The sequence below is a fragment of the Vicugna pacos genome, chromosome 17, assembly GCF_048564905.1.
Source record: "Vicugna pacos chromosome 17, VicPac4, whole genome shotgun sequence".
NCBI classification, from domain to species: Eukaryota; Metazoa; Chordata; class Mammalia; order Artiodactyla; family Camelidae; genus Vicugna; species Vicugna pacos.
In genome coordinates this window covers 15918797-15937893 of record NC_133003.1, presented here as the reverse complement: position 1 = coordinate 15937893, position 19097 = coordinate 15918797, and the positions used below count along the sequence as shown (strand labels likewise).

Genomic DNA, 19097 nt, shown 5'->3' with positions numbered 1-19097 from the left:
GCGGAGTTGAAGGAATTCCCCGCTCCAAATGAGTCACACGTCTGTGAAGGCGCTCGAAGTCCAAATCCAGGTACTTAATTCTCCATTATTACCTTAATGGAATGAAACCCATCTGACAGAGCTGAGGGTTGGGGGGGGGTACACCTATCTGGCATTCAGTTTTGTTCTAAAGTAGCCCAAGATGCCTTGGAACTGAGGCGGCTTTTGGGCAAGATTATACACATGACTGCAGCCAGGCTGAAGGTGACTTGGCCACAGGCTCTAAGCCCAGCGTCCCTTGGTTGGAGATGGTGGACACTCTCTTACACCAGCTCAGGACCATGTTCGACGCTAAAACACTTCTGGTACAGTTTCACCCAACGCCAAATGCTACAGAAACTTGGCAGACAGTCTCATCTACTAACCGTGAGATTCTTTCCATCATTACAACTTTCCTCAGGATGAAGTTGAGTTATATAACTTAGTACCCTCACAAGCAACCTAGTGACAGGGAAAAAAGGTGACACAATCGAATGAATTAAAAGTTTAATTCTGAACCATTTTTATAACCGCATTTTCTCTTGAAGCATTGTATCACAGCAGGTTACAACAACTTTGGGATAAAAGGCAACTGGTAAACTGTCCAAAACAAGGTTCCAAATAACACCTCTTATACTGATTTACCCTACCCATACATATCCCAAATAGAGTTTTTGATCAAAAACATGAAATAGATCCACCTGCTTATTTTAAGCATATTAAAAAGGAAACTAATTGGACCATTTCTATTTGTCTATTTTATACAAAAAGGCTACACAATGTTACACTTTATTCAGATTACAATTAGAGTGATTATGAATTAGTGTTCTACACCATTACTCAATTCTTAAAAATTAGAAATTGCTGTAGCAGTATTCACTATAACTTAACACTACAAGAGACTTAAAAAACTAACAGTTACTGCAAAAAAAAAAAAATGAAAGAGCTACTTTAAAGCAAGCAAAGTCAGTACCATTACAGATATTAAAAAAAAAATTTTAACAAGCAAGGCTAGAGTTTGATAAATTCCATCCTGTGATCCATTCTTGTGCATTCTTCACTTCTTGAGTCACTCCCAAAATCCATTTGTATTGTTACTCCTCGACCAAAAAGGACCAGAACAAAAAGTTTACTTCAATTGTTCCCATAGGAAACTCAGCTTGGTTAGTGTGTCAGGCACTTTCTGAGATACCAGCCCACCCCTCGAGCCCTCTCAGCAACTCTACAGGCCAATCACAATGCAAGTTCAGACAATACAGCTGTATAAAGAGAGAAAGGCTGCTATTAATGTTTAAAACAGCAAATGTTACTCATTTGAGTATTAAGTTGCAAAAGCTGTGGCAAAAAACATTAAAGTTAATAACTTCCACACATGACCACGTAACAACCAGAAATCCGAGAACATTCAAATGTTCTAAGACATCTCCTTTCAAAGTATGTATCTGTTTTTGTGGCAGATTTACAAGTAGGCCTAAAGCACTCCCACCCTACCAACCCAAGTCTTTCTGAAGTTCTGTAGGCAGAGTAAAAGTATTTTACCCAAACTGGCTTTTTAAACTTCTTACCTAAAGGATGAGTTACAGGTCAGTATCAAACCAGGCCAGCTGATTGCTGTCACCCGGAGGCAGCCCGTCCATGAGGTCCTGGGCATGCCCCAGATCCGGCAGCCCATCAACTGGATAGTCAGCACCAGGGTGGTGGCCTCCCATCTCGTGCTCCATCATGGGGTCCATACCCAAGGCATCCTGTCCGTATCCACCGGAGTGAAAAGAACGATAGCTGGGATCTACAAGAGTCAGGGGTAGTGACAAAATGGGTGAGAGAGAAGACAGACAAAATGAACACTAAGGTAAGGGTACCCAAGACATAGACAACAAACATGGTTACCAGGGAGGAGGGTGGGAAGGGATAAACTGGGAATTCAAGATTTGCAGATACTAACTACCATATATATAACAGATAAACAATAAGTTTCTTCTGTATAGCACAGGGAACTGTATTCAGTATCTTGTAACTTGTGGTGAAAAACAATGTGAAAACAAATACATGTATTTCCTGTATGACTGAAGTACTGTGCAGTACACCAGAAATTGACACAACACTGTAAACGGACTACATTTCAATAAAAATATTTTTAAAAAAGTAAGAAGGGTACCCAGTGGCAGTAAGCACTGCTTTCTAACCTCTTCAACTTCTAGCTTCTTCAGCTAAATAACCACCCAGGGCCAGGCCACCCACGAGGCTACACAAAGCCTGCTTCCACCAAAGGCAGACCAGCCAGTTCTCGTCCTGGACGTCTGGCTTCTACCAGGCAGAGACACGGGTTCCTGAGGAGCAGCAGCCGCAGTCTACTGTGTGAAAGCGTGGCTGAGTCGTGGCAGGAAAAGGCGGTAACAAGGAGGTCGAGCAAATGTAATGTTTGTTGAGAAGTCCAGGTGATACCCACAAAAGCACTGAGAAAATGTACCAGTTTCCAATGAAACCTTTTTATGTTTTATCTTAAGGGCTGGCATTTATGTACCTGTCAAGGTAAGAAGCTTCTGACCTTCAGTAGTTTGGTTTAAGTTGAATAGTTACATTAGTAGTCGTGTACCCCTAATACGCTCCATCTCCATTACCCAGATTCAAAGTAGCTTTTCAGAATACTACGTAAATACCCACATTTCAGATCTGCGCCTAGTGACAGAAGTTCCCCATACTCCCACTTTCCGGGTGGGTTTTAGACACAGGTATTATGGGTTCTCTGACCAAGAAAAGTGAATAAAAAGCCAGGTGACCGGTTACCATCCTGCACTGCAGAGGCCTGGCAGTAGTGACTTGTAGTTGCTGGTGTGATCCTGTTGCTCACTCAGTGTGGCTCAGAATTCCCTGTGCTCCACTAACCACACTGTTGCTTACTCTACAATTTCAGAACTGCCTTTAACTGCTGCCACTACTTTCCTGCCAACACTGGTTTCCCAGAGGAGCAAACCAGCTCTTCTGATAAAGCTTTGGACCTTTACCTTGATCGGGAGTTAATCAGGAAATAGGAGACACATACCATCCTGGCGATATCCAAGGGGTTCTCCCTGGGCACCAATATCAAGTCCAAGATCAGCAGTCTAGATAAACAGGTACAAGGCAAGGAGGTGAAATGAACATTCTCAACTTAAAGTGACCTCTCTAGCATTTTGAAAAAAAAAGTTTTAGATTACAAAAGTACCGTATGAAGGAACATTACAGAAGTACTTAGAAAATACAGAAGTAAACAAAACAAATACTTCATACTCTACCCTTCAAAGATTAACCTATAGAAACGTTTTCTCACTGCACATATTAAAAATACTAATTTATTTTTTCAGCGAATATATATTAAGTACTTACTAGGTGCCAGACACTGGTCTAGATTCTAGAGAGATAACAGAAAACAAAACAGGCAGTATCTACACCTCCAATGGTTGTTGTTGACAAAATGTGTTATATATGAAAAGATTTTCAGAGCCTGAGCAGCTAAAAGAACAGAGTTGCCATTAACTGAAAGCAACAGGTCTGGAGACCCAGGTGGGTGAGGAAGTTCACGGCTCAAGTTTGGACACGTAAAGACTGCCTACTAAAAAGCCAACTCACATATTACTCACTGTTTGGCAGTCAGATTTTTTTTTTCCACCTGACAATATAGAGGATGTAATTCACTTTATGACTATATGCCATAACTGAAGACACTTTCAGGGTAGTTCTAATGTTTCAATGAACAACTCTGTACTAGGAAAAAATACTGAACAAATTAACAAATTCCAGTAGAAAAGTAGGTGAAAAATTGAGTGTTTTTAAAAATAGTATTATTAAATTGACCTCCAACTAACAGTATTTAATAGACTGCCTCTCTCCTAACATCCTTTTGAAAAATGTTCTTCAACCTGGTACCTTTTTCCTCTATCTCCCTTACAAATTCTAATGTTAAAACAGCGTAACTTGTTTGTTCTGAACAGGCTGTTTAAAGCTTATTTTTCCCGCACAGAGTCGCTGAGATAGCGTGAAGAATGAAGGAATATTCAAGCCAAGGACACAGTCAAGGCAAATGAAAGCGTACTGAGTGTTTTTTTGAGAGGAAACCACAAACTGCCTTACCTACTCTAGCAAACAACTAAGAAACGTGCTCATGCTGCCTACCTCGTTCCAAGCCATGGGCTCCGTTCTGAAGAGAGAACTGGTCAGTTCAACCGAAAGCCGTTTCTTATAATCCTGTGGCTTGTCCTCTGACATCCGGAACAAAACAGCAGCTGCGTACGTTGCTGGGAGAGGATGGAGAAAAGGTCCTTGAGGAAAAGCTGAGGCTTCACCGTCACCAGCAGCTAAAGGCTCTGGCTCCTTTCCTCACTTACCCACGCCCTCGTTCCGGGAGTGAAGTAGCTCCGTCAGCGGTGCGGTGGCTCCCTCGGCCTCGATGGCTTCTGCAGCCTCCTTGTCCTGAGCGAGCTCACACAGGACCCCTGCAGCTACTCTTTGGATGTTCTCAATGGGCGAATACAGCAGCTACAGAGAGAGCACGCACGAAACCTAACTGCATCTAAAGTTACAACATGGCAGGCCTCCCACAGTGGTGCCAACATTCCCAGTGCAGAGTGTAAGTGGCACTTGTACTGCTTTAAATCATACACTCTAAGTTTATGTTCTAGGGTATTCGATGCTGTGGAGCACTTGTACCTACAAACCCTTTCTTCAGTGTTTTATTCAAGCTGAAATTTGGAAAACCCAGAGGTGGCTGGGGCGGTCTGTGCCCTGGCAGCTTTTGTCCTTTCAAAACTAAGCAGCCCCAGAAGTGGCGACCGTCTCCTCCCCCTTCTGCCTGTGAAAAATGAAGGGAATTTTCAGAAAAGTAATGTATTCAGTTAAAAAAAGGACATTAACACACTAAGATTCTATTTCTCACACTCTGACGGGGAGTGGGGGCAGTACTGCCATTTTATAAATGGTGATAGGAGATGAAAAATGTTGGTGCCCCTGTTTTGGCCCCTGATTTCCTGAAATTTTGCTTATCTTTGAAATCCTGAAATTTTATCAACATAAAAACTAGAATGCCTCCTTTAACACAAACATACCTGCACAAACAGTGGAATGGTATTTAGTCCTCTTATAACAATTCGGTTGTGAACATCCCGAGCTAGGATGTGAAGGGCTCCAGTACAACCTTCTACTATTTCTTCCATGCGGACCCCCTCCTACCGAGAGAGACAAGGTTAATAAATACGGTACTTTCCTCTCTAACGTTTATATATTTGAAAGGCTTTCTGTTCTGACCAGCAATTACTAGACCAGTTATTCACATTATAAACCCACAGTTCCCCAGAATTTGCAATTAGTTCAGGAATGAAGGGGGACTCCATGAAGCTGAATGTCACTTTCTGAAGGGGGTGCTCTGGGCAGCACCCCTCCCCGATGCACAGTATTGTGCACAGCACAGGGTCCCGAAGATGCCTTCCTTACAGTCAGGGCACCATGCACCCTGAGTAAAAGGGATATATAATACAGAAAGATGGAAAAGGAACATGCAGACTACACCAGTGTTTTCTCTCAGATGCTCCATCACTGTACATCTGTGTGTATTTGGTGAAAACTTAGCAAAGTTTTATCACCAACTGCTAAAATTCTACTCAGCTGCCAGTAGAAAACCACTCACCTCCTCCAAGACTATTCAACTCACAGCCTGTATGGGAGAAGGAAGTTGCTTTTCAAAATTTAAGTACAATCTGCTTTCCCCGATTCTGAGTTTTTAAACAAGGTTATAATTCTACTTTTAGCAGCTTTTCTATTCAACTTAATTTTTATAAGGACACAAAAACTCCTTTCTTTCTAGAGAAGAAATTTAAAAAGGTGCCCTTTGCCATCTATTAGGCCACCTCATGGAGACAGGCCAAAACCAAAAGTAATAAATGGAAAAAGCCAAAACGACCTCATAAGCACATACGTATCACAGTAGCAATGAGTCTCAAGATCTGTTCTGGTAAAAGATCTTGGTAAAGTAACTTGATTAAGTAAGAGAGACTCTTTGAAGGTCTGATTCTTAAAGTGCATTCTGAGGAATCAGAAGTGTCTTTAGATACTAGTAACAAAGCTAGCTTGTTTTAAAACTGCAAATTTGACATCAAAGTTTCAGGCTTGTAATCTGTTGGTATTCTTAAAAACCCATGAAAATAGCTGAACCACTCTTGGAAGGGACAGTAAAGGGTGCGTTACACATTTACAGGTAGAACTCATGTTGGCTCTGAAATCAGACAGGCCTGGATTCAAACTAAGGCCCTGCTACTTCCTAAGGAGGTGAGACTGGATTAAAGAAGACCACAGCAGCAAAGCACACCCCCCTCCCTCTGTAAGACTGGTCAGGACCGGCCACAGGCAACATCACTAGGGGCCGTGTTACTCCTTATCTTGTCTGCAGCCAGAGACATGCCAGTTTTTCCAGCCATTAGCAAGCAGCCCTTCGGGCAGGAAGGAGGGCGGAGGGAGCCAATGACTGAAGCTGGTCAGGATCCTCTGGATTTACACATTCCTCTTAAATAGCCAGGTGTCACTGCCGAGATTCACTTACCACAAACTGCTGCTGTGTTCCACCCATAGATGTACGACGCTGGGTATCCTGATGTGCACGCACCAGCAACTGGACTAGCCGTGGAATGGCACCCTGCTCACGCAAAGGTGCGTGATTTGCTGGACAAAGGGCAAGATTGCGAATCAATCCAACGGTAGCCTGCAGATCAGGAGGAAGAGTGAAGAACTGGACACAACTCAAAATCACTTTCTTAGCCTAAAATTCCCACCGCACTAGATCTGCCACTATCACCTGGAAGCAGAACCCACTACACAGACGGTTCAGACCCCACCCCCACCCCAGCCACAGTTCTCGTTTACTGAAGAATACAATTCCCATTTAGCAATCCCTCAGGCCTAGACAGCCATCTGATAGTAGCTAGAGGCAGTTCATTTTCAATTCTGCAGTTTTCTACTTTGACTGACAGTTTACCTTGATCAGAGGCCAGTGGGATGGCGGGTGGAGGAGTTTCACCACGACTGGTAGTCCGTAGTGAAGGCGAACAGCATTCTGGGCCATCTCAGCTTCCTGGTGCCGGCTGGTCAGATGACGAAGAGCACAGATGGCAGGCTCAGTGATGTCCTCCCTGTCACCAGCACGAAGGACAGTACGCACAAGAGCCTCTATACCACCCACTTGGCACACCATCATCTTGTTCTTATAATTATTGCAAGTGAGATTAGAAAGAATTCCAGCTGCACAGGTGACCACGTTTATATCATCTGAGCCCAGAAGCTGAACAAGGGTCCCAAGAAGACCTTCCATCCCTTCCTACGGAGATGAAAACAGATGCTCAGTACACATTCAGCGTGACTCTTATCACTAACTCACCAGTTTCCTCAGAATTCACCTGTTTAGTTGCAGCATCTGAAAGATTCCTAAGGGTCCAAAGACAGTTCTGAACAAGACGCTGACTTGGATCCGTCAGGTGAAGTCCTAAAGCCTGCATTCCACCTAAAAGGATTAAAAAACAGCTAAGGCGATGGCTATCAGCTCACAGCTCCCACTAGCACCAGTGTCTTCTCTAGTCTCAGAGGGTGCCCCTCTTCATTGCCGAAGCTTATCCCTTCCACCTTTACTTCCTTTCATTTTCTAGAATGCTGCTCAGTTTCCCTTTCTTTCTTGTTCACCTCCACTAGTGATAACTTCTGTCATTTCAAGAATATTTAATACAAGGCCCTATTGAGTTGAACCTATATCAGTGAGCAAAGGTCTAAAATTCCTTCGTTTACAGAGCACATGGCATAGTTGGAGGCAGACAAACAAAAATGCCATCAGTAAACTAAAACCATATAATATACAGTGTTACAAAGAAAGTAAGATGGGGGGGCACTACAATTTTTAAGTAGGGAGATAAGGGCACCTCAGTGTGAAGGTGACATCTAGGCAAAGATCTGAACTATATAAACTCACGATGTGAGAACAATCCAAAAAGAAGGCACTGGAACACTTACTGCCAGGGACTGCATAAAAGGCACTGACTCCAAAAGATGTGCCCCAAAGGCTGACAACCTTCCATCTTTAGGACCATAAGGAAGTACATTTACCCTGGCAGAGGAGTCTAAAAGCAAGTTCAGTTCCCCGCGTATGGGCTTAATCTCATCACTCTCCTACTGAAATCACTTCCAAATGTGCTGTGGTACACTTCCCCTGTCTCCTTGTTGATCTTTTCAGGCCTGCTTTATTTCCTCAGATTAGATCTACTTGCTGTAATTCTCATGGCACCTTGTACTTTTCCTTCACAGCACGTATCACAACTATCGTCTAGCCTGCCTCCCGTACAAGACAAGATCACCCCCCATCGGTTCCTTCCTCAGAGCAGCTCCAGCTGCTAACTGAGTGACCTGCCCAACGCTTTCTAAATGGCTGAATTCCCCTCTACCTTCTCTCCCTCGCAGATTCCATCCCCTCCCTGTACGCTAACTTGTAACTCTCAAGAGAACGGATCTTAATCCCAGATGCCCCTCAGAATAGCCTGTACACTTAAAGACACACATGTTCTGATTCAGCGTGTCCAGAGTAAAAGTCCCATGACAGATGGCTTTAAGGCACTCCCACCTCTTCCCTGCAGACACTAAAAGGGCAACTCCCAAATCTCTACCCCGGCCCAGTCTTCCCCTGCATTCCAGTAGCATACACTTCCAGCTACCTACTGACCTTTTAATCACTTTGAGTATGTCAGCTTCTTAAATAACATTTACCCTTTGCTGTGTATTTTTAGTATCACACAATTTCATTCCTAGAAGCCTATCAACACATCTCAGTGGCCTGGTCTGCTTGCCTTCGGTCATACAATGCTAGCATTAATGTTCCAGACACCTCACTGTGGTGCTATGCCACTGCTCAACAACCATCAACGGCATCTTATTAGCTGTAAGACCAAGACCAAATTCTTTAGCATAACCTTAAGGAACCCTTTAGAATCTGGATCCCACCTAGCATTCCAAATTGCCCTAAGCATTCTACACCTATGGTTCCAAAGCTAGAATAAAGCATGAACACCTCACAGGGACCTGTGAAGTCCTGCACAATACAGCCCCACCTAGCTGCAGCTCCTCAGCCTCATCCTGACTGCTCATCCCATTACTCACTAGGTTTCTAGGTACACAGGCTCTCTCTTCACCTTGAACTCAACCATTCCCTTCCCACCTTCAGTACACAGCCTGTGACGCTGCTTTTCTCTGTCCGGAAGGCACCTAATCCCTACTGCTCACGCAGATGATAGACAGATGCCTTCTCATTCTGCAGTTTTATTTAACATCCCCTTCTCTGGAATGGGTCTCCTCCCCGTTAATTCTGTATCACTATTTGCTGTTCATTTCTTCGTAACATTCACTCCAATTTGTTATCACGCCATCTTTTTGCCTATTTGTGTCACCCTCACCAGATTGTAAGAATAAATACAGGGACCATACCTACTGCTACCCAGTGTACACCATGTGCTTATTACAGTTCTTCAAACACAGGGGCTGAATATTTTCAGAATAAACAAATGAGCATCAGAATAACCTGGGGAACTTCTTAAAATGAACAGTCCTAGGCCTCCAGTCCTACACACATTTCCAGCTACCTAATGACCTTCTTGTCACTTCAACACTCCAGGGATTCTGATAAAGTAAGTCTCAAATTCTGTATTTTTTGGCAAGCATTCCAGGCATTTCAGGAATAGCTGTTTGAAGCCAAGTATTAGCTATCATCTTTAATGGATAGTAACTCCGCCTAAAATTGGCCTGAACAGCACCAAAGCAGGTGTCAAGCAAAGTATACTTTGTCTGAATGTGACATTGGCTGCAAATAGGACCATCTACTTTCAGCCTGTTCAGGTTGGTTCTATCACCCTGTTCGTAACAGAGGCAATCTAATCAGAACTGCATGACGCGTTGCAGAACTCAGAACAGGCAAATATACTTACCAGCCTCTACAATAGCTGGCTTGTTACTAGAGCAGACAGACAGCACCTTCAGTACCCTGCTTGTGGTCCACAGAAGTTTCTCGTAAGTGTAGGTCCTCATTATATTCACTAAAGCTTGAGGTCCACCACTAGCCAGAATGATCAGCTAGAAAGGTGTATATATATTGTTAGTCACGGAATCTTGATCAAATGCCTGAGAAAAGCCATTATTACCAACCTCTTTTATTATTACCAGAATTTCAGCCAGCTTGCCAATGACTTAAATGTATTCCTGGTCCTCACTACCTAGACCCCCCATACTGGGGCCCTGTTTAACCCTCCTCCTTCTACAACATTTCCCTCCAATTCATGCTTCTAGTCTTCCCCAAAATACATCAAGTCTGGCCCAATTTTATTCTCCCCACACTGACCAGGTTAGTATGAAACAGTAATGCCCTGATACAGAAGTCACATCAAAGCTGATTTGTTGTGTGAAAATCTGAACCAGAATGGGCCTTAAAAATGCCTAATGATTTGACTCTTTACTTCTCCTAATCATATCCACCTCAAAAAGAGATAAAATAATCTTGCCCTTTATTTCCCTGCATACCCCAACCTCCCAACTCTACCTTGATTTCCTAAAAACAAATCTCACCACTTCATGACTCTGCCAAAAATTACTTAATTGTTTCCCACTGTTCTTTTAACAGGTTCTACCAAGTCCTGCAGGGCCTGCCTAGTGCGTCCCTCAACAGACTCACGTCAAACCTTTCTTCTTCCTTACTGTTCGTAGTTCTTGAATTTCCAAAACTCACCCTGCTCCTCCCTCAACAGGACTTTCAAAGATGCCATTTCCTCTCCCTAACCTTCACCTAATCAATCCCTTCTCCTCCTCGAGAGCTGAACTCAACTATCACTTTCGTTAAGAAATCTCCTTGGACCCTCAAAACAGGGTCAGTTCACTTATGTGCTCTCAAGACCCTTTACTTCCTCGTAACAAATCAAATAGTAACTAGGTTACTATTTCAGTGTCTCTCTCCCACCCAAGAATGAAAGCTCTAAGAGAAGCCTGCTTGCTCTATCCCTAACACCTAGCACAGTACATTATTTACCAAAAACTCAAATGTTTAAAGAAACAGACTTGCCCAACTTTTCTAGGATACAAAGGGTGAGGCACACAATGAATGTGCAAAAATCCGTAGAAGGACATGACACTGAGTCTCCAATGCTCCATGACAATCACATTCAGAACAATTCTTTTACCTTGCTTTCTTGATTGCCGTAAGCTAAAATCTGAAGGCAGTCTGTTGTAATAGCCAAGAATTTAACATTTGTTTTGTTGAGCAAGGCAACCATTTTCTGCAGCCCGCCAGCTAAACGCACTGCCATTTTAGCTCCTTCCTGATGCAACAAAAGGTTGTGGAGAGTTGTAATGGCATAAAACAATACAGAATCCACTGGTGAACTGGGAAGAAGAAAAAAGTCTTATCAGAAATGCTGTGATTGCATTCTTCTCCTTCTGAGCTTTGAGTATTCTGACCATGTTTTCTTACCCAAGCATCTTCACCAGGGCCGGAATGCCCCCAGACTTAAAGATGGCCAGCAAGCCCTCACGGTGGTGGGAGAGATTGTGCAAGGTCCCAGCTGTACAGCGAGCCGTTTCCACATCATTTGTGTTCTGCATGGTGCGTACAATAGCAGACACCATCTGAGGGGAACGCATGATGGCATGTCTGGAAGCTTCCTTTTTAGAAAGCTGATGGACCATAACTGCAGCCTTATTCACCACCACCTATAATGCAGACGAATTAAGAGACATCATGAGTTTTCAGTTTTCAAATACTGACATTCTGTAGACATTCTGAGACTACTTGCTTGAGAATTTCCTTCAAAGCAGATTAAAAAGCTAGCCACGTCACTACTTACCTGGTCTTCATCATTTAGCAGTTTTGTCAATTCAGGGATTGCACGTGTGGCAAGTTCTGCATCATCTTGATAGTTAATCAGATTTACAACTGCATGCTTCAGCATCTGTGATGGCTCAGCCAGACGCTGGACGTTAGTGGGATGAGCGGCGTCAAACTGCGTAGATGGGATCTGCATGCCCTCATCTAACGTCTCAGGGAACATAGCCGCCCGTACCCTCTGAGCTCGAGTCATTGCATACTGTCCGTCAATATCTGGAAAGGCAGATTCAACACTCACTGTCCACAGCTCAGCATTCACCCGAGTACTTGCTATCCTAAATGGTAGAGGTGACGTTGCAATCACTTTTTCTTTACCCACCATTTTATTTAAGCCATTATCCACTAACTTTATAACAATAACTATTTAATTCTCAACACTGCATTCTGACTTTCAGTAAGGCAGTAATATTCTTACCAGCTACTTGTTCTTGAGTGAAGGACTGGGAAAATCCCTGCTCCCACTCATACAGGACTTGGGTGGTATCCACATCCTCTTCCTCAGGATTGCCTTTACCACTTAGAGAAGGAGCTGTGGTAGTGGCACCAGAATGGATTCCAGAGTCCAGGTAAGACTGCTGCTGCCAGTGACTAACAGCTGCTTTTCTGTCTGGCTCCATGGCCATGTCCAGCTCCATCAAATCAGCTATAAAAAGCAAACAGCATTAGTATTACTATGAGGGAAACGATATCTTAATCTGAAAATAAAAATGTTTGATATGACCCACTGAAATATTTTTAGAAATAAAGTCAATTTGAAAGACAGCTGAGAATAATAGAAATGATGGCCAGGTCAGCTCAGTGATGAAAACTCTACACTCTTAAGGGACCACCTAACAGTTACTCACTGAGTCAGTGGAAGAATGGTACTGCATCCAGGCTTCAGAAGCAGTCATCCAGACTAGATTCCTGCTGGTGGCTTGTTTGCTATTTCACCAAGCCATTAGGAGAAGTGAGCAGAAAATGGAGCAAAGGGTAGCCTGACAAGTAAGCAGGGAGAGAGGAAAGCAGGGGAATCTGAGACAGACTGGGTTAATGGCAACGAAGCAGAGCCCCAATTCAGTAACAAAAGACTTATGATACAAACCTTGGGTAGCCATTGTCCACGCAGGATTTTCAAAACTGTTGTATGGTATATTTCAGAGACCCTAAAAGAGTCAATCAGAAGTCATTAGGATTTTAAAATAGCTTGATTTTAATACTCATAAGTCACAAGGATACCTGTCAAATGTCATGGACTACATCCACAAAAAGTCCCAAATCCTTTTACCATATGATATAGTGAAACACAGACCTCATGGTCTCCAGACACCTCAACCACAGCTCTATTGCTGCTGAACTTCTATGTGAAAACTTCTCTTTAACAAGCACCTCTTTTCAGTAGATACACAGGATGTCAAAAGGCGTAATTATTGAAGATGACAAAGAAAGCATAAACACTCAAGTAATGAAAGCCAGGAAGGAGAAACAACGATTCAAAATCAACTTCTTGAGTTCCAAAAGTCCTCTCCCTTTTTAAATTCTTTCATTGAAAAATTTATAGATCTTTGGACAATAGAGGTCCAATGGGATTTTAAAAACACCAAATTTTCATTAAAGGGGGTCAACTGTTACTGTTTTATTTTCTAATATAATGCAGTGCCATCTAAAATACCTTCATAAAGCAGACTGTGGTGACTGGATCAAAAGAGTAGGTTTCAGATTTTTTATTAATAAGTAAAATTACTTTTCAAATCAAAGTTTGTAATGGAAATTAAAAGCACCTTTTTAAGTTAAATTTTTTAAAGTTCAAATTAATAGCACTGATTTATTGCTATAATATAAATATTACTAACTGGAATGCTTCGATCCATATAAAAATCATTCACATATATATAAATCTTAGCACTAATTTATGTCTGCATTTTGGCTTTATTGTGTAATATTGAGGAAAACACTGAATCATGCAGGGAGCTATTTGCAAATGAGACCAATTTAAGGGCTTATGGTCTCTAGATATTACTAGTAACAAAATTTCCTTTAACATATGGATCAATGGAACAGAACAGAGAGCCCAGAAATAAACCCAAACTTTTGGTCAATTAATCTTTGACAAAGAAGGCAAAAGCATATAATGGAGAAAAGACAGTCTCTTCAGCAAATGGTGTTGGGAAAACTGGATAGCAGCATGTAAGTCAATGAAGTCAGAACACTCCCTCACACCATACACAAAAATAAGTTCAAAATGGGTTAAAGACTTAAACATAAGATAAGACGCTATAAATCTCTTAGAAGAAAACACAGGCAAAGCATTAAGACATAAAACTCAGCAATGTTCTCCTAGGGCAATCTACCCAAGCAATAGAAATAAACGCAAAAATAAACAAATGGGGCCTAATTAAACATATAAACTTTTGCACAGCAAAGGAAACCGTAGGCAAAACAAAAAGACAACCTATGGAATGGGAAAAAATTTTTGCATGAGACTGATGAGGGCTTAATTTCCAGAATATATAAACAGCTCATACAACTGATAACAAAAAACCAAACAACCCAATCCAAAAACGGGCACAAAACCTAAACAAGCAATTCTCCAATGAAGACATACAAATGGCCAATAGGCACATAAAAACTGCTCAATATCACTAATTATCAGAGAAATGCAAATCAAAACTACAATGAGGTATCACCTCACACCAGTCAGAATGGCCATCATTCAAAAGTCTACAAACGATAAATGCTGGAGAGGCTGTGGAGAAAAGGGAACCCTCCTACACTGTTAGTGGGAATGTAGTTTGATGTAGCCATTATGGAAAACAGTATGGACATCCCTCAAAAGACTAAAAATAAACCTACCATATGATCCAGCAATCCCACACCTGGGCATATATCCAGAGGGAAACATAATTCAAAATGATGCATGCACCTCAATGTTCACAGCAGCACTATTTACAATAGCCAAGACATGGAAACAACTGAAATGTCCATCTATAGATGACTGGATAAAGAAGCTGTGGTATATATACACAATGGAATACTACTCAGCCATAGAAAAGAATAAAATAATGCCATTTGCAGCAACATGGATGGACCTAGAGAATGTCATTCTAAGTGAAGCAGGCCAGAAAGAGAAAGAAAAACACCATATGATATCACTTACATGTGGAATCAAAAAAAACAAATGAACTTGTTTACAAAACAGACTCACAAACATAGAAAATAAACTTAGTTGGGGGGGAGAGAGTGGGAAGGGATAAAGTGGGAGTTCGAGATTTGCAGATACTAACTAATATATATCAAATAGGTAAACAACAAGTTATACTGTATAGCACAGGGAACTGTATTAAATATCTTGTAGTAACTTATGGTGAAAAATATGAAAATGAATGTATGCCTATTTATATATGACTGAAGCATTGTGCTGTACAACAGAAACTGACACATTGTAAACTGACTATATACTTCAATAAAATATATTTTTTTAATGTCCTTTATTACAAAGCCTGAACAAGTTCATCTTGCACTACAAATTAAATATTAGGAGTAAATTACCAATGTGTAAAAATATGGACTAAGATATTTAAGTATGAACTGTGTTTTCTGTCAATGTACAAAAAGTTTATGTTTAATGCAGTTGGAAACTGTCCTCTAACTCTCAAGTCCTATTTTCTCATATAAAGGAAGCATGTGTTGATTATTCCTGGAAATGCTCTTCCAAAACTAGATTTTTACAATCACAAAAATCACTTGACACCTAAAGCTGACAAGAGATGTGGATACAATTGTTTTAGTGTCCACAGAAGAAAACAATTAACAATTTACTTATATGGCAAAATGAAGGACAGAAAATAATAAAGGTGATTCCTGTCAACAAGAAACCTGTATTTTAAAATCAAGTACTAAACAGGATTATGTATTTAATGCTTTGATTCAATAGGACAGGAGTGGTGCATAGAAGCCTGCATTTTTAATGAACATTCTAGGAGTCAGAAACTGATCTGCACACCACACTGAGAAATACCATGATGGAAGGAACCCAGGTTCTCCGTCCAGTGATACTGTGTTTTAGTTTGTATCTTTTGCCTATCTTTGTCACTGGCTATTTAACCACTTCTCTACCCCTCTGAAAAGCGGGTTCTCCACTCCAGCTCCCAATATATTTCTGGGAAAGGGGACCTAAAACATGTTCTACACTAAGCACCTCCTCTGGCTAATGCCACAGAGCTCAGAAACCAACCAATCACATCTACAGGGCATGCAGCTATTTAAGAAGTGCTTTGATACATCTGGCATCAAGGAAAAAAGTATTTATTGTGTTGTTTCCTTACTGTTGATACAAAGGCAAAACATATTAGCTGTGTTATTAACTAAAATGTGTTCATGTACCCTGCTGACCTAGTAACCTGACCATGATTTATAATGATTTTATGGGGAAAAAAAAGTAAGTTCATGTTCCAAACTAACAACATCCATTTGTATGTTGCGACTTCTTAATACTATTATCTTTTTATAACACTTCCAAATTTATGCAATATACATAAAAATTATTCTTGCTCTTCACAGCAACCCTCTGAGGTAAGAGAGGGAAAGTGTCAATCAGCAGGTAGAGAAGTAAAAAGCAGGAATGAAAATGGAGATCTACATAAGCAGCAGTATAAACCAACAGTTGCAAAGAAATCCAAACTTACGTGAACTCTGAGAATTATTTACTAAAGAAATTGAATATACTGTCCAGAGAACAAGGGTAGAATCCTGCCCCAAAGTGAAGCCTTCCTCATTCTTCCTTTGGGCAGAAATTTCAGTCGAAGGATTGGCTCCCCTCCACTACACCCTGCCAATCATTAAGGGCCTAATCAACTAAGGCTTATTTAACATTTCAGGAAACCAAGACTCTAGAGAAACAGAACTTAAAAATCAGGGTAAGGTGAGGAGGGAAACAGAATGTTTCACTTTATTATGCTCACAGAGACAGGAAAGAATAAAAACAAAAAGTTCAATAGATAACTGAAGTTGACAAAAACTACAGCATAAAGGAGAAAGACACACAGAAGTACAAAAGAGAAGAAGCAAGAGGATCAACCCAGGGGATCAAAGCTCCAACTCACAGGCACTTCAAAACGAATTCTGAGAAACAAAAATAGGGAAAAGCCCACTAAGTACTAATCAAGATAAGGGTGGATGGTGCTTAAAAATTAAATACTAAATATTCCCACATGCAACTGATCACTATAAACTACATTAGAATGTTTTGTGTCTTGCCAGCTTTATCACCACCAAGTGGTGTTCTGACAAAGAGGGTGCTTGGGGATCACCAACTCAGTCTAATAAGGTAGTGGACACGTGCATCCTTTTCGTTTTTCTTTTTGCTTTTTAAACATATACTCTTTTCCAATTATATACTGTGTAAAGAATACCTCAAAGTTCATCTTACTATTTCTGACTTAAACTCTACAAGGTTTAGAAAAATGTATATCTATTACATATAATAATTTCTACCTAAGAAGAAAGTTCATCCTGAACCATACCCTATTCAGGGTATTACTATGAGTAATTTTTTCTTCAGCTTTTTGAACAAGAATACTTTAGCATGCTTGGTTTTTTTTTTATTATGAAAATTTTGAAACATGCAGAGAAGCAGACACAACTTTATAATGAACACACACATCACTTATACGTAACAACTGTTAATATCGTGCCATATTGGTGCCTTCCTACTGAATGATTTTAAAGTAAATTACACACATTAGTACATTATGTGGCTACAGAAAGTAAGGATATTTTCCTACATACCACAACATTATTATAAAAGATTAGCCTTACCAGTTAATTTCAAAATGACTGTTGGAAGCTCTACTTCACCTTCTGTACTTTAAGTGGCCTTTGGTCAAAATCTATATGAGAAATCTTAATACAGATTTCACCCATCAACACAAAATTATCTTTACCTTGGATTTCAAAAGCTTGAGTACTACTATCTAGAAGTAATTTTGCTATATAAAGATAAAACATATCTATTATAAAATCAGTTTTATACTGGCAGTTCATGCTAACAATTCACTTTTCCAACAATCTATACTGGAGGAACCAAAACCAATTATTTATTCTATTTTAAAGTAAAGTGCAACTCAATTTCAGGAGCATGATAAACTTTTGATATATTCTCAGGGATTTAAAGGAGTTCTTAGTAAAATCTGTTTTGTAAATCTAAAAGCACATATATATGCATTTTTATTAACTGTCACTAATACTTTGCCATTTAAAAATTTATACAGTCTCCTCAAATCTTTGTTTTAGCAGTTTTCATCTAACACTAACACTTTGAGTCACAACTTACTTTAGTTTCCTTTCTGCTTTTACTCCTCAGCACTGTGTGTGTATGTGTGTGCCTGTGTCCCCTCTAGGATGAGTCTTCCGGAACTGAGCAATAAAAAACAAACATCTAATGACTTCTGTTCTTTGAAACACCTCCATTAATGGCCTTGGTATTATCTCTAAATAAACAGGTACAAAAATGGATATTAGAAACATGAACTGTCTGTGGCTAGGAAAAATTAGGATGTTCCTAATCATTTTCCTTCCTTCATTTATTGTCTGCTCTACCCAATCCATAAAATAATATATGCTTAGTTTAAAATAGTATTTTTTCTTTGGTGTTCCCACAAGTAATGACATTTTGGTATATCTGGTATTATATTATCCTCTGTGCTGTAGTCTGTGTCTATATAATTTAATCATATGGCCCATTCTTGAAGTTTGTCCTTCCTAGTTTGCTACTCGAACAATACTGAAAGAACATCTTTGCATATAAATAATTCTCTTAATTTTTTCCATCTCCTTTCCACCTGAGGATTGCCTCAACTACTGGGTTATAGGGTAAGAACTTTTAAGTTTTAAAGCCTTTGATACATTAACTCCAAAATACTGATGGAGCATAAACTGATACAATTTTTAAAGAAGGCATTGTACTAGTGGCCAGTTTACCAACGGCCTACTAGCATCAACTGTTACCTCAGACAACTTTCAATAGCCATGCCCACCTATACGTATATACCACCACCCCACCCTATAAATTTTTCTAAATTCTGAGATTAAATGCTTGAACTTTTTCCCCTAAATGAAGTGATTTTCACATTTTATGCAGTATATGTTATGCATAAGAAGTCCCTTGAATAATCATTGA

The 19097-nt window shown here is 40.5% G+C and overlaps 1 protein-coding gene across 4 annotated transcripts in view; it reads right to left on the bottom strand.

Annotated features, from left to right (window-relative positions):
- Window positions 1-19097, bottom strand: part of CTNNB1 (catenin beta 1) — a 51255-nt gene that overhangs the window by 9827 nt on the left and 22331 nt on the right. Inside the window, exons 2-16 of one of the 4 annotated variants that reach the window (XM_031686789.2) lie at window positions 13026-13086; window positions 12357-12584; window positions 11901-12154; window positions 11528-11766; window positions 11238-11439; window positions 9996-10140; window positions 7434-7537; window positions 7016-7354; window positions 6584-6742; window positions 5097-5216; window positions 4380-4530; window positions 4168-4289; window positions 3059-3119; window positions 1584-1804; window positions 512-1277 (exon numbers count right to left, since the gene is read on the bottom strand). In XM_031686789.2, coding sequence (XP_031542649.1) covers window positions 1596-1804; window positions 3059-3119; window positions 4168-4289; window positions 4380-4530; window positions 5097-5216; window positions 6584-6742; window positions 7016-7354; window positions 7434-7537; window positions 9996-10140; window positions 11238-11439; window positions 11528-11766; window positions 11901-12154; window positions 12357-12584; window positions 13026-13038 — 2346 coding nt within the window. In that variant the 5' untranslated portion in view covers window positions 13039-13086 and the 3' untranslated portion in view covers window positions 512-1277; window positions 1584-1595. Of the gene's footprint in view, window positions 1-511; window positions 1805-3058; window positions 3120-4167; window positions 4290-4379; window positions 4531-5096; window positions 5217-6583; window positions 6743-7015; window positions 7355-7433; window positions 7538-9995; window positions 10141-11237; window positions 11440-11527; window positions 11767-11900; window positions 12155-12356; window positions 12585-13025; window positions 13087-19097 lie in introns of those variants that run through there. The other 3 variants (XM_031686790.2, XM_072941054.1, XM_031686788.2) reach the window with 3 other exon arrangements.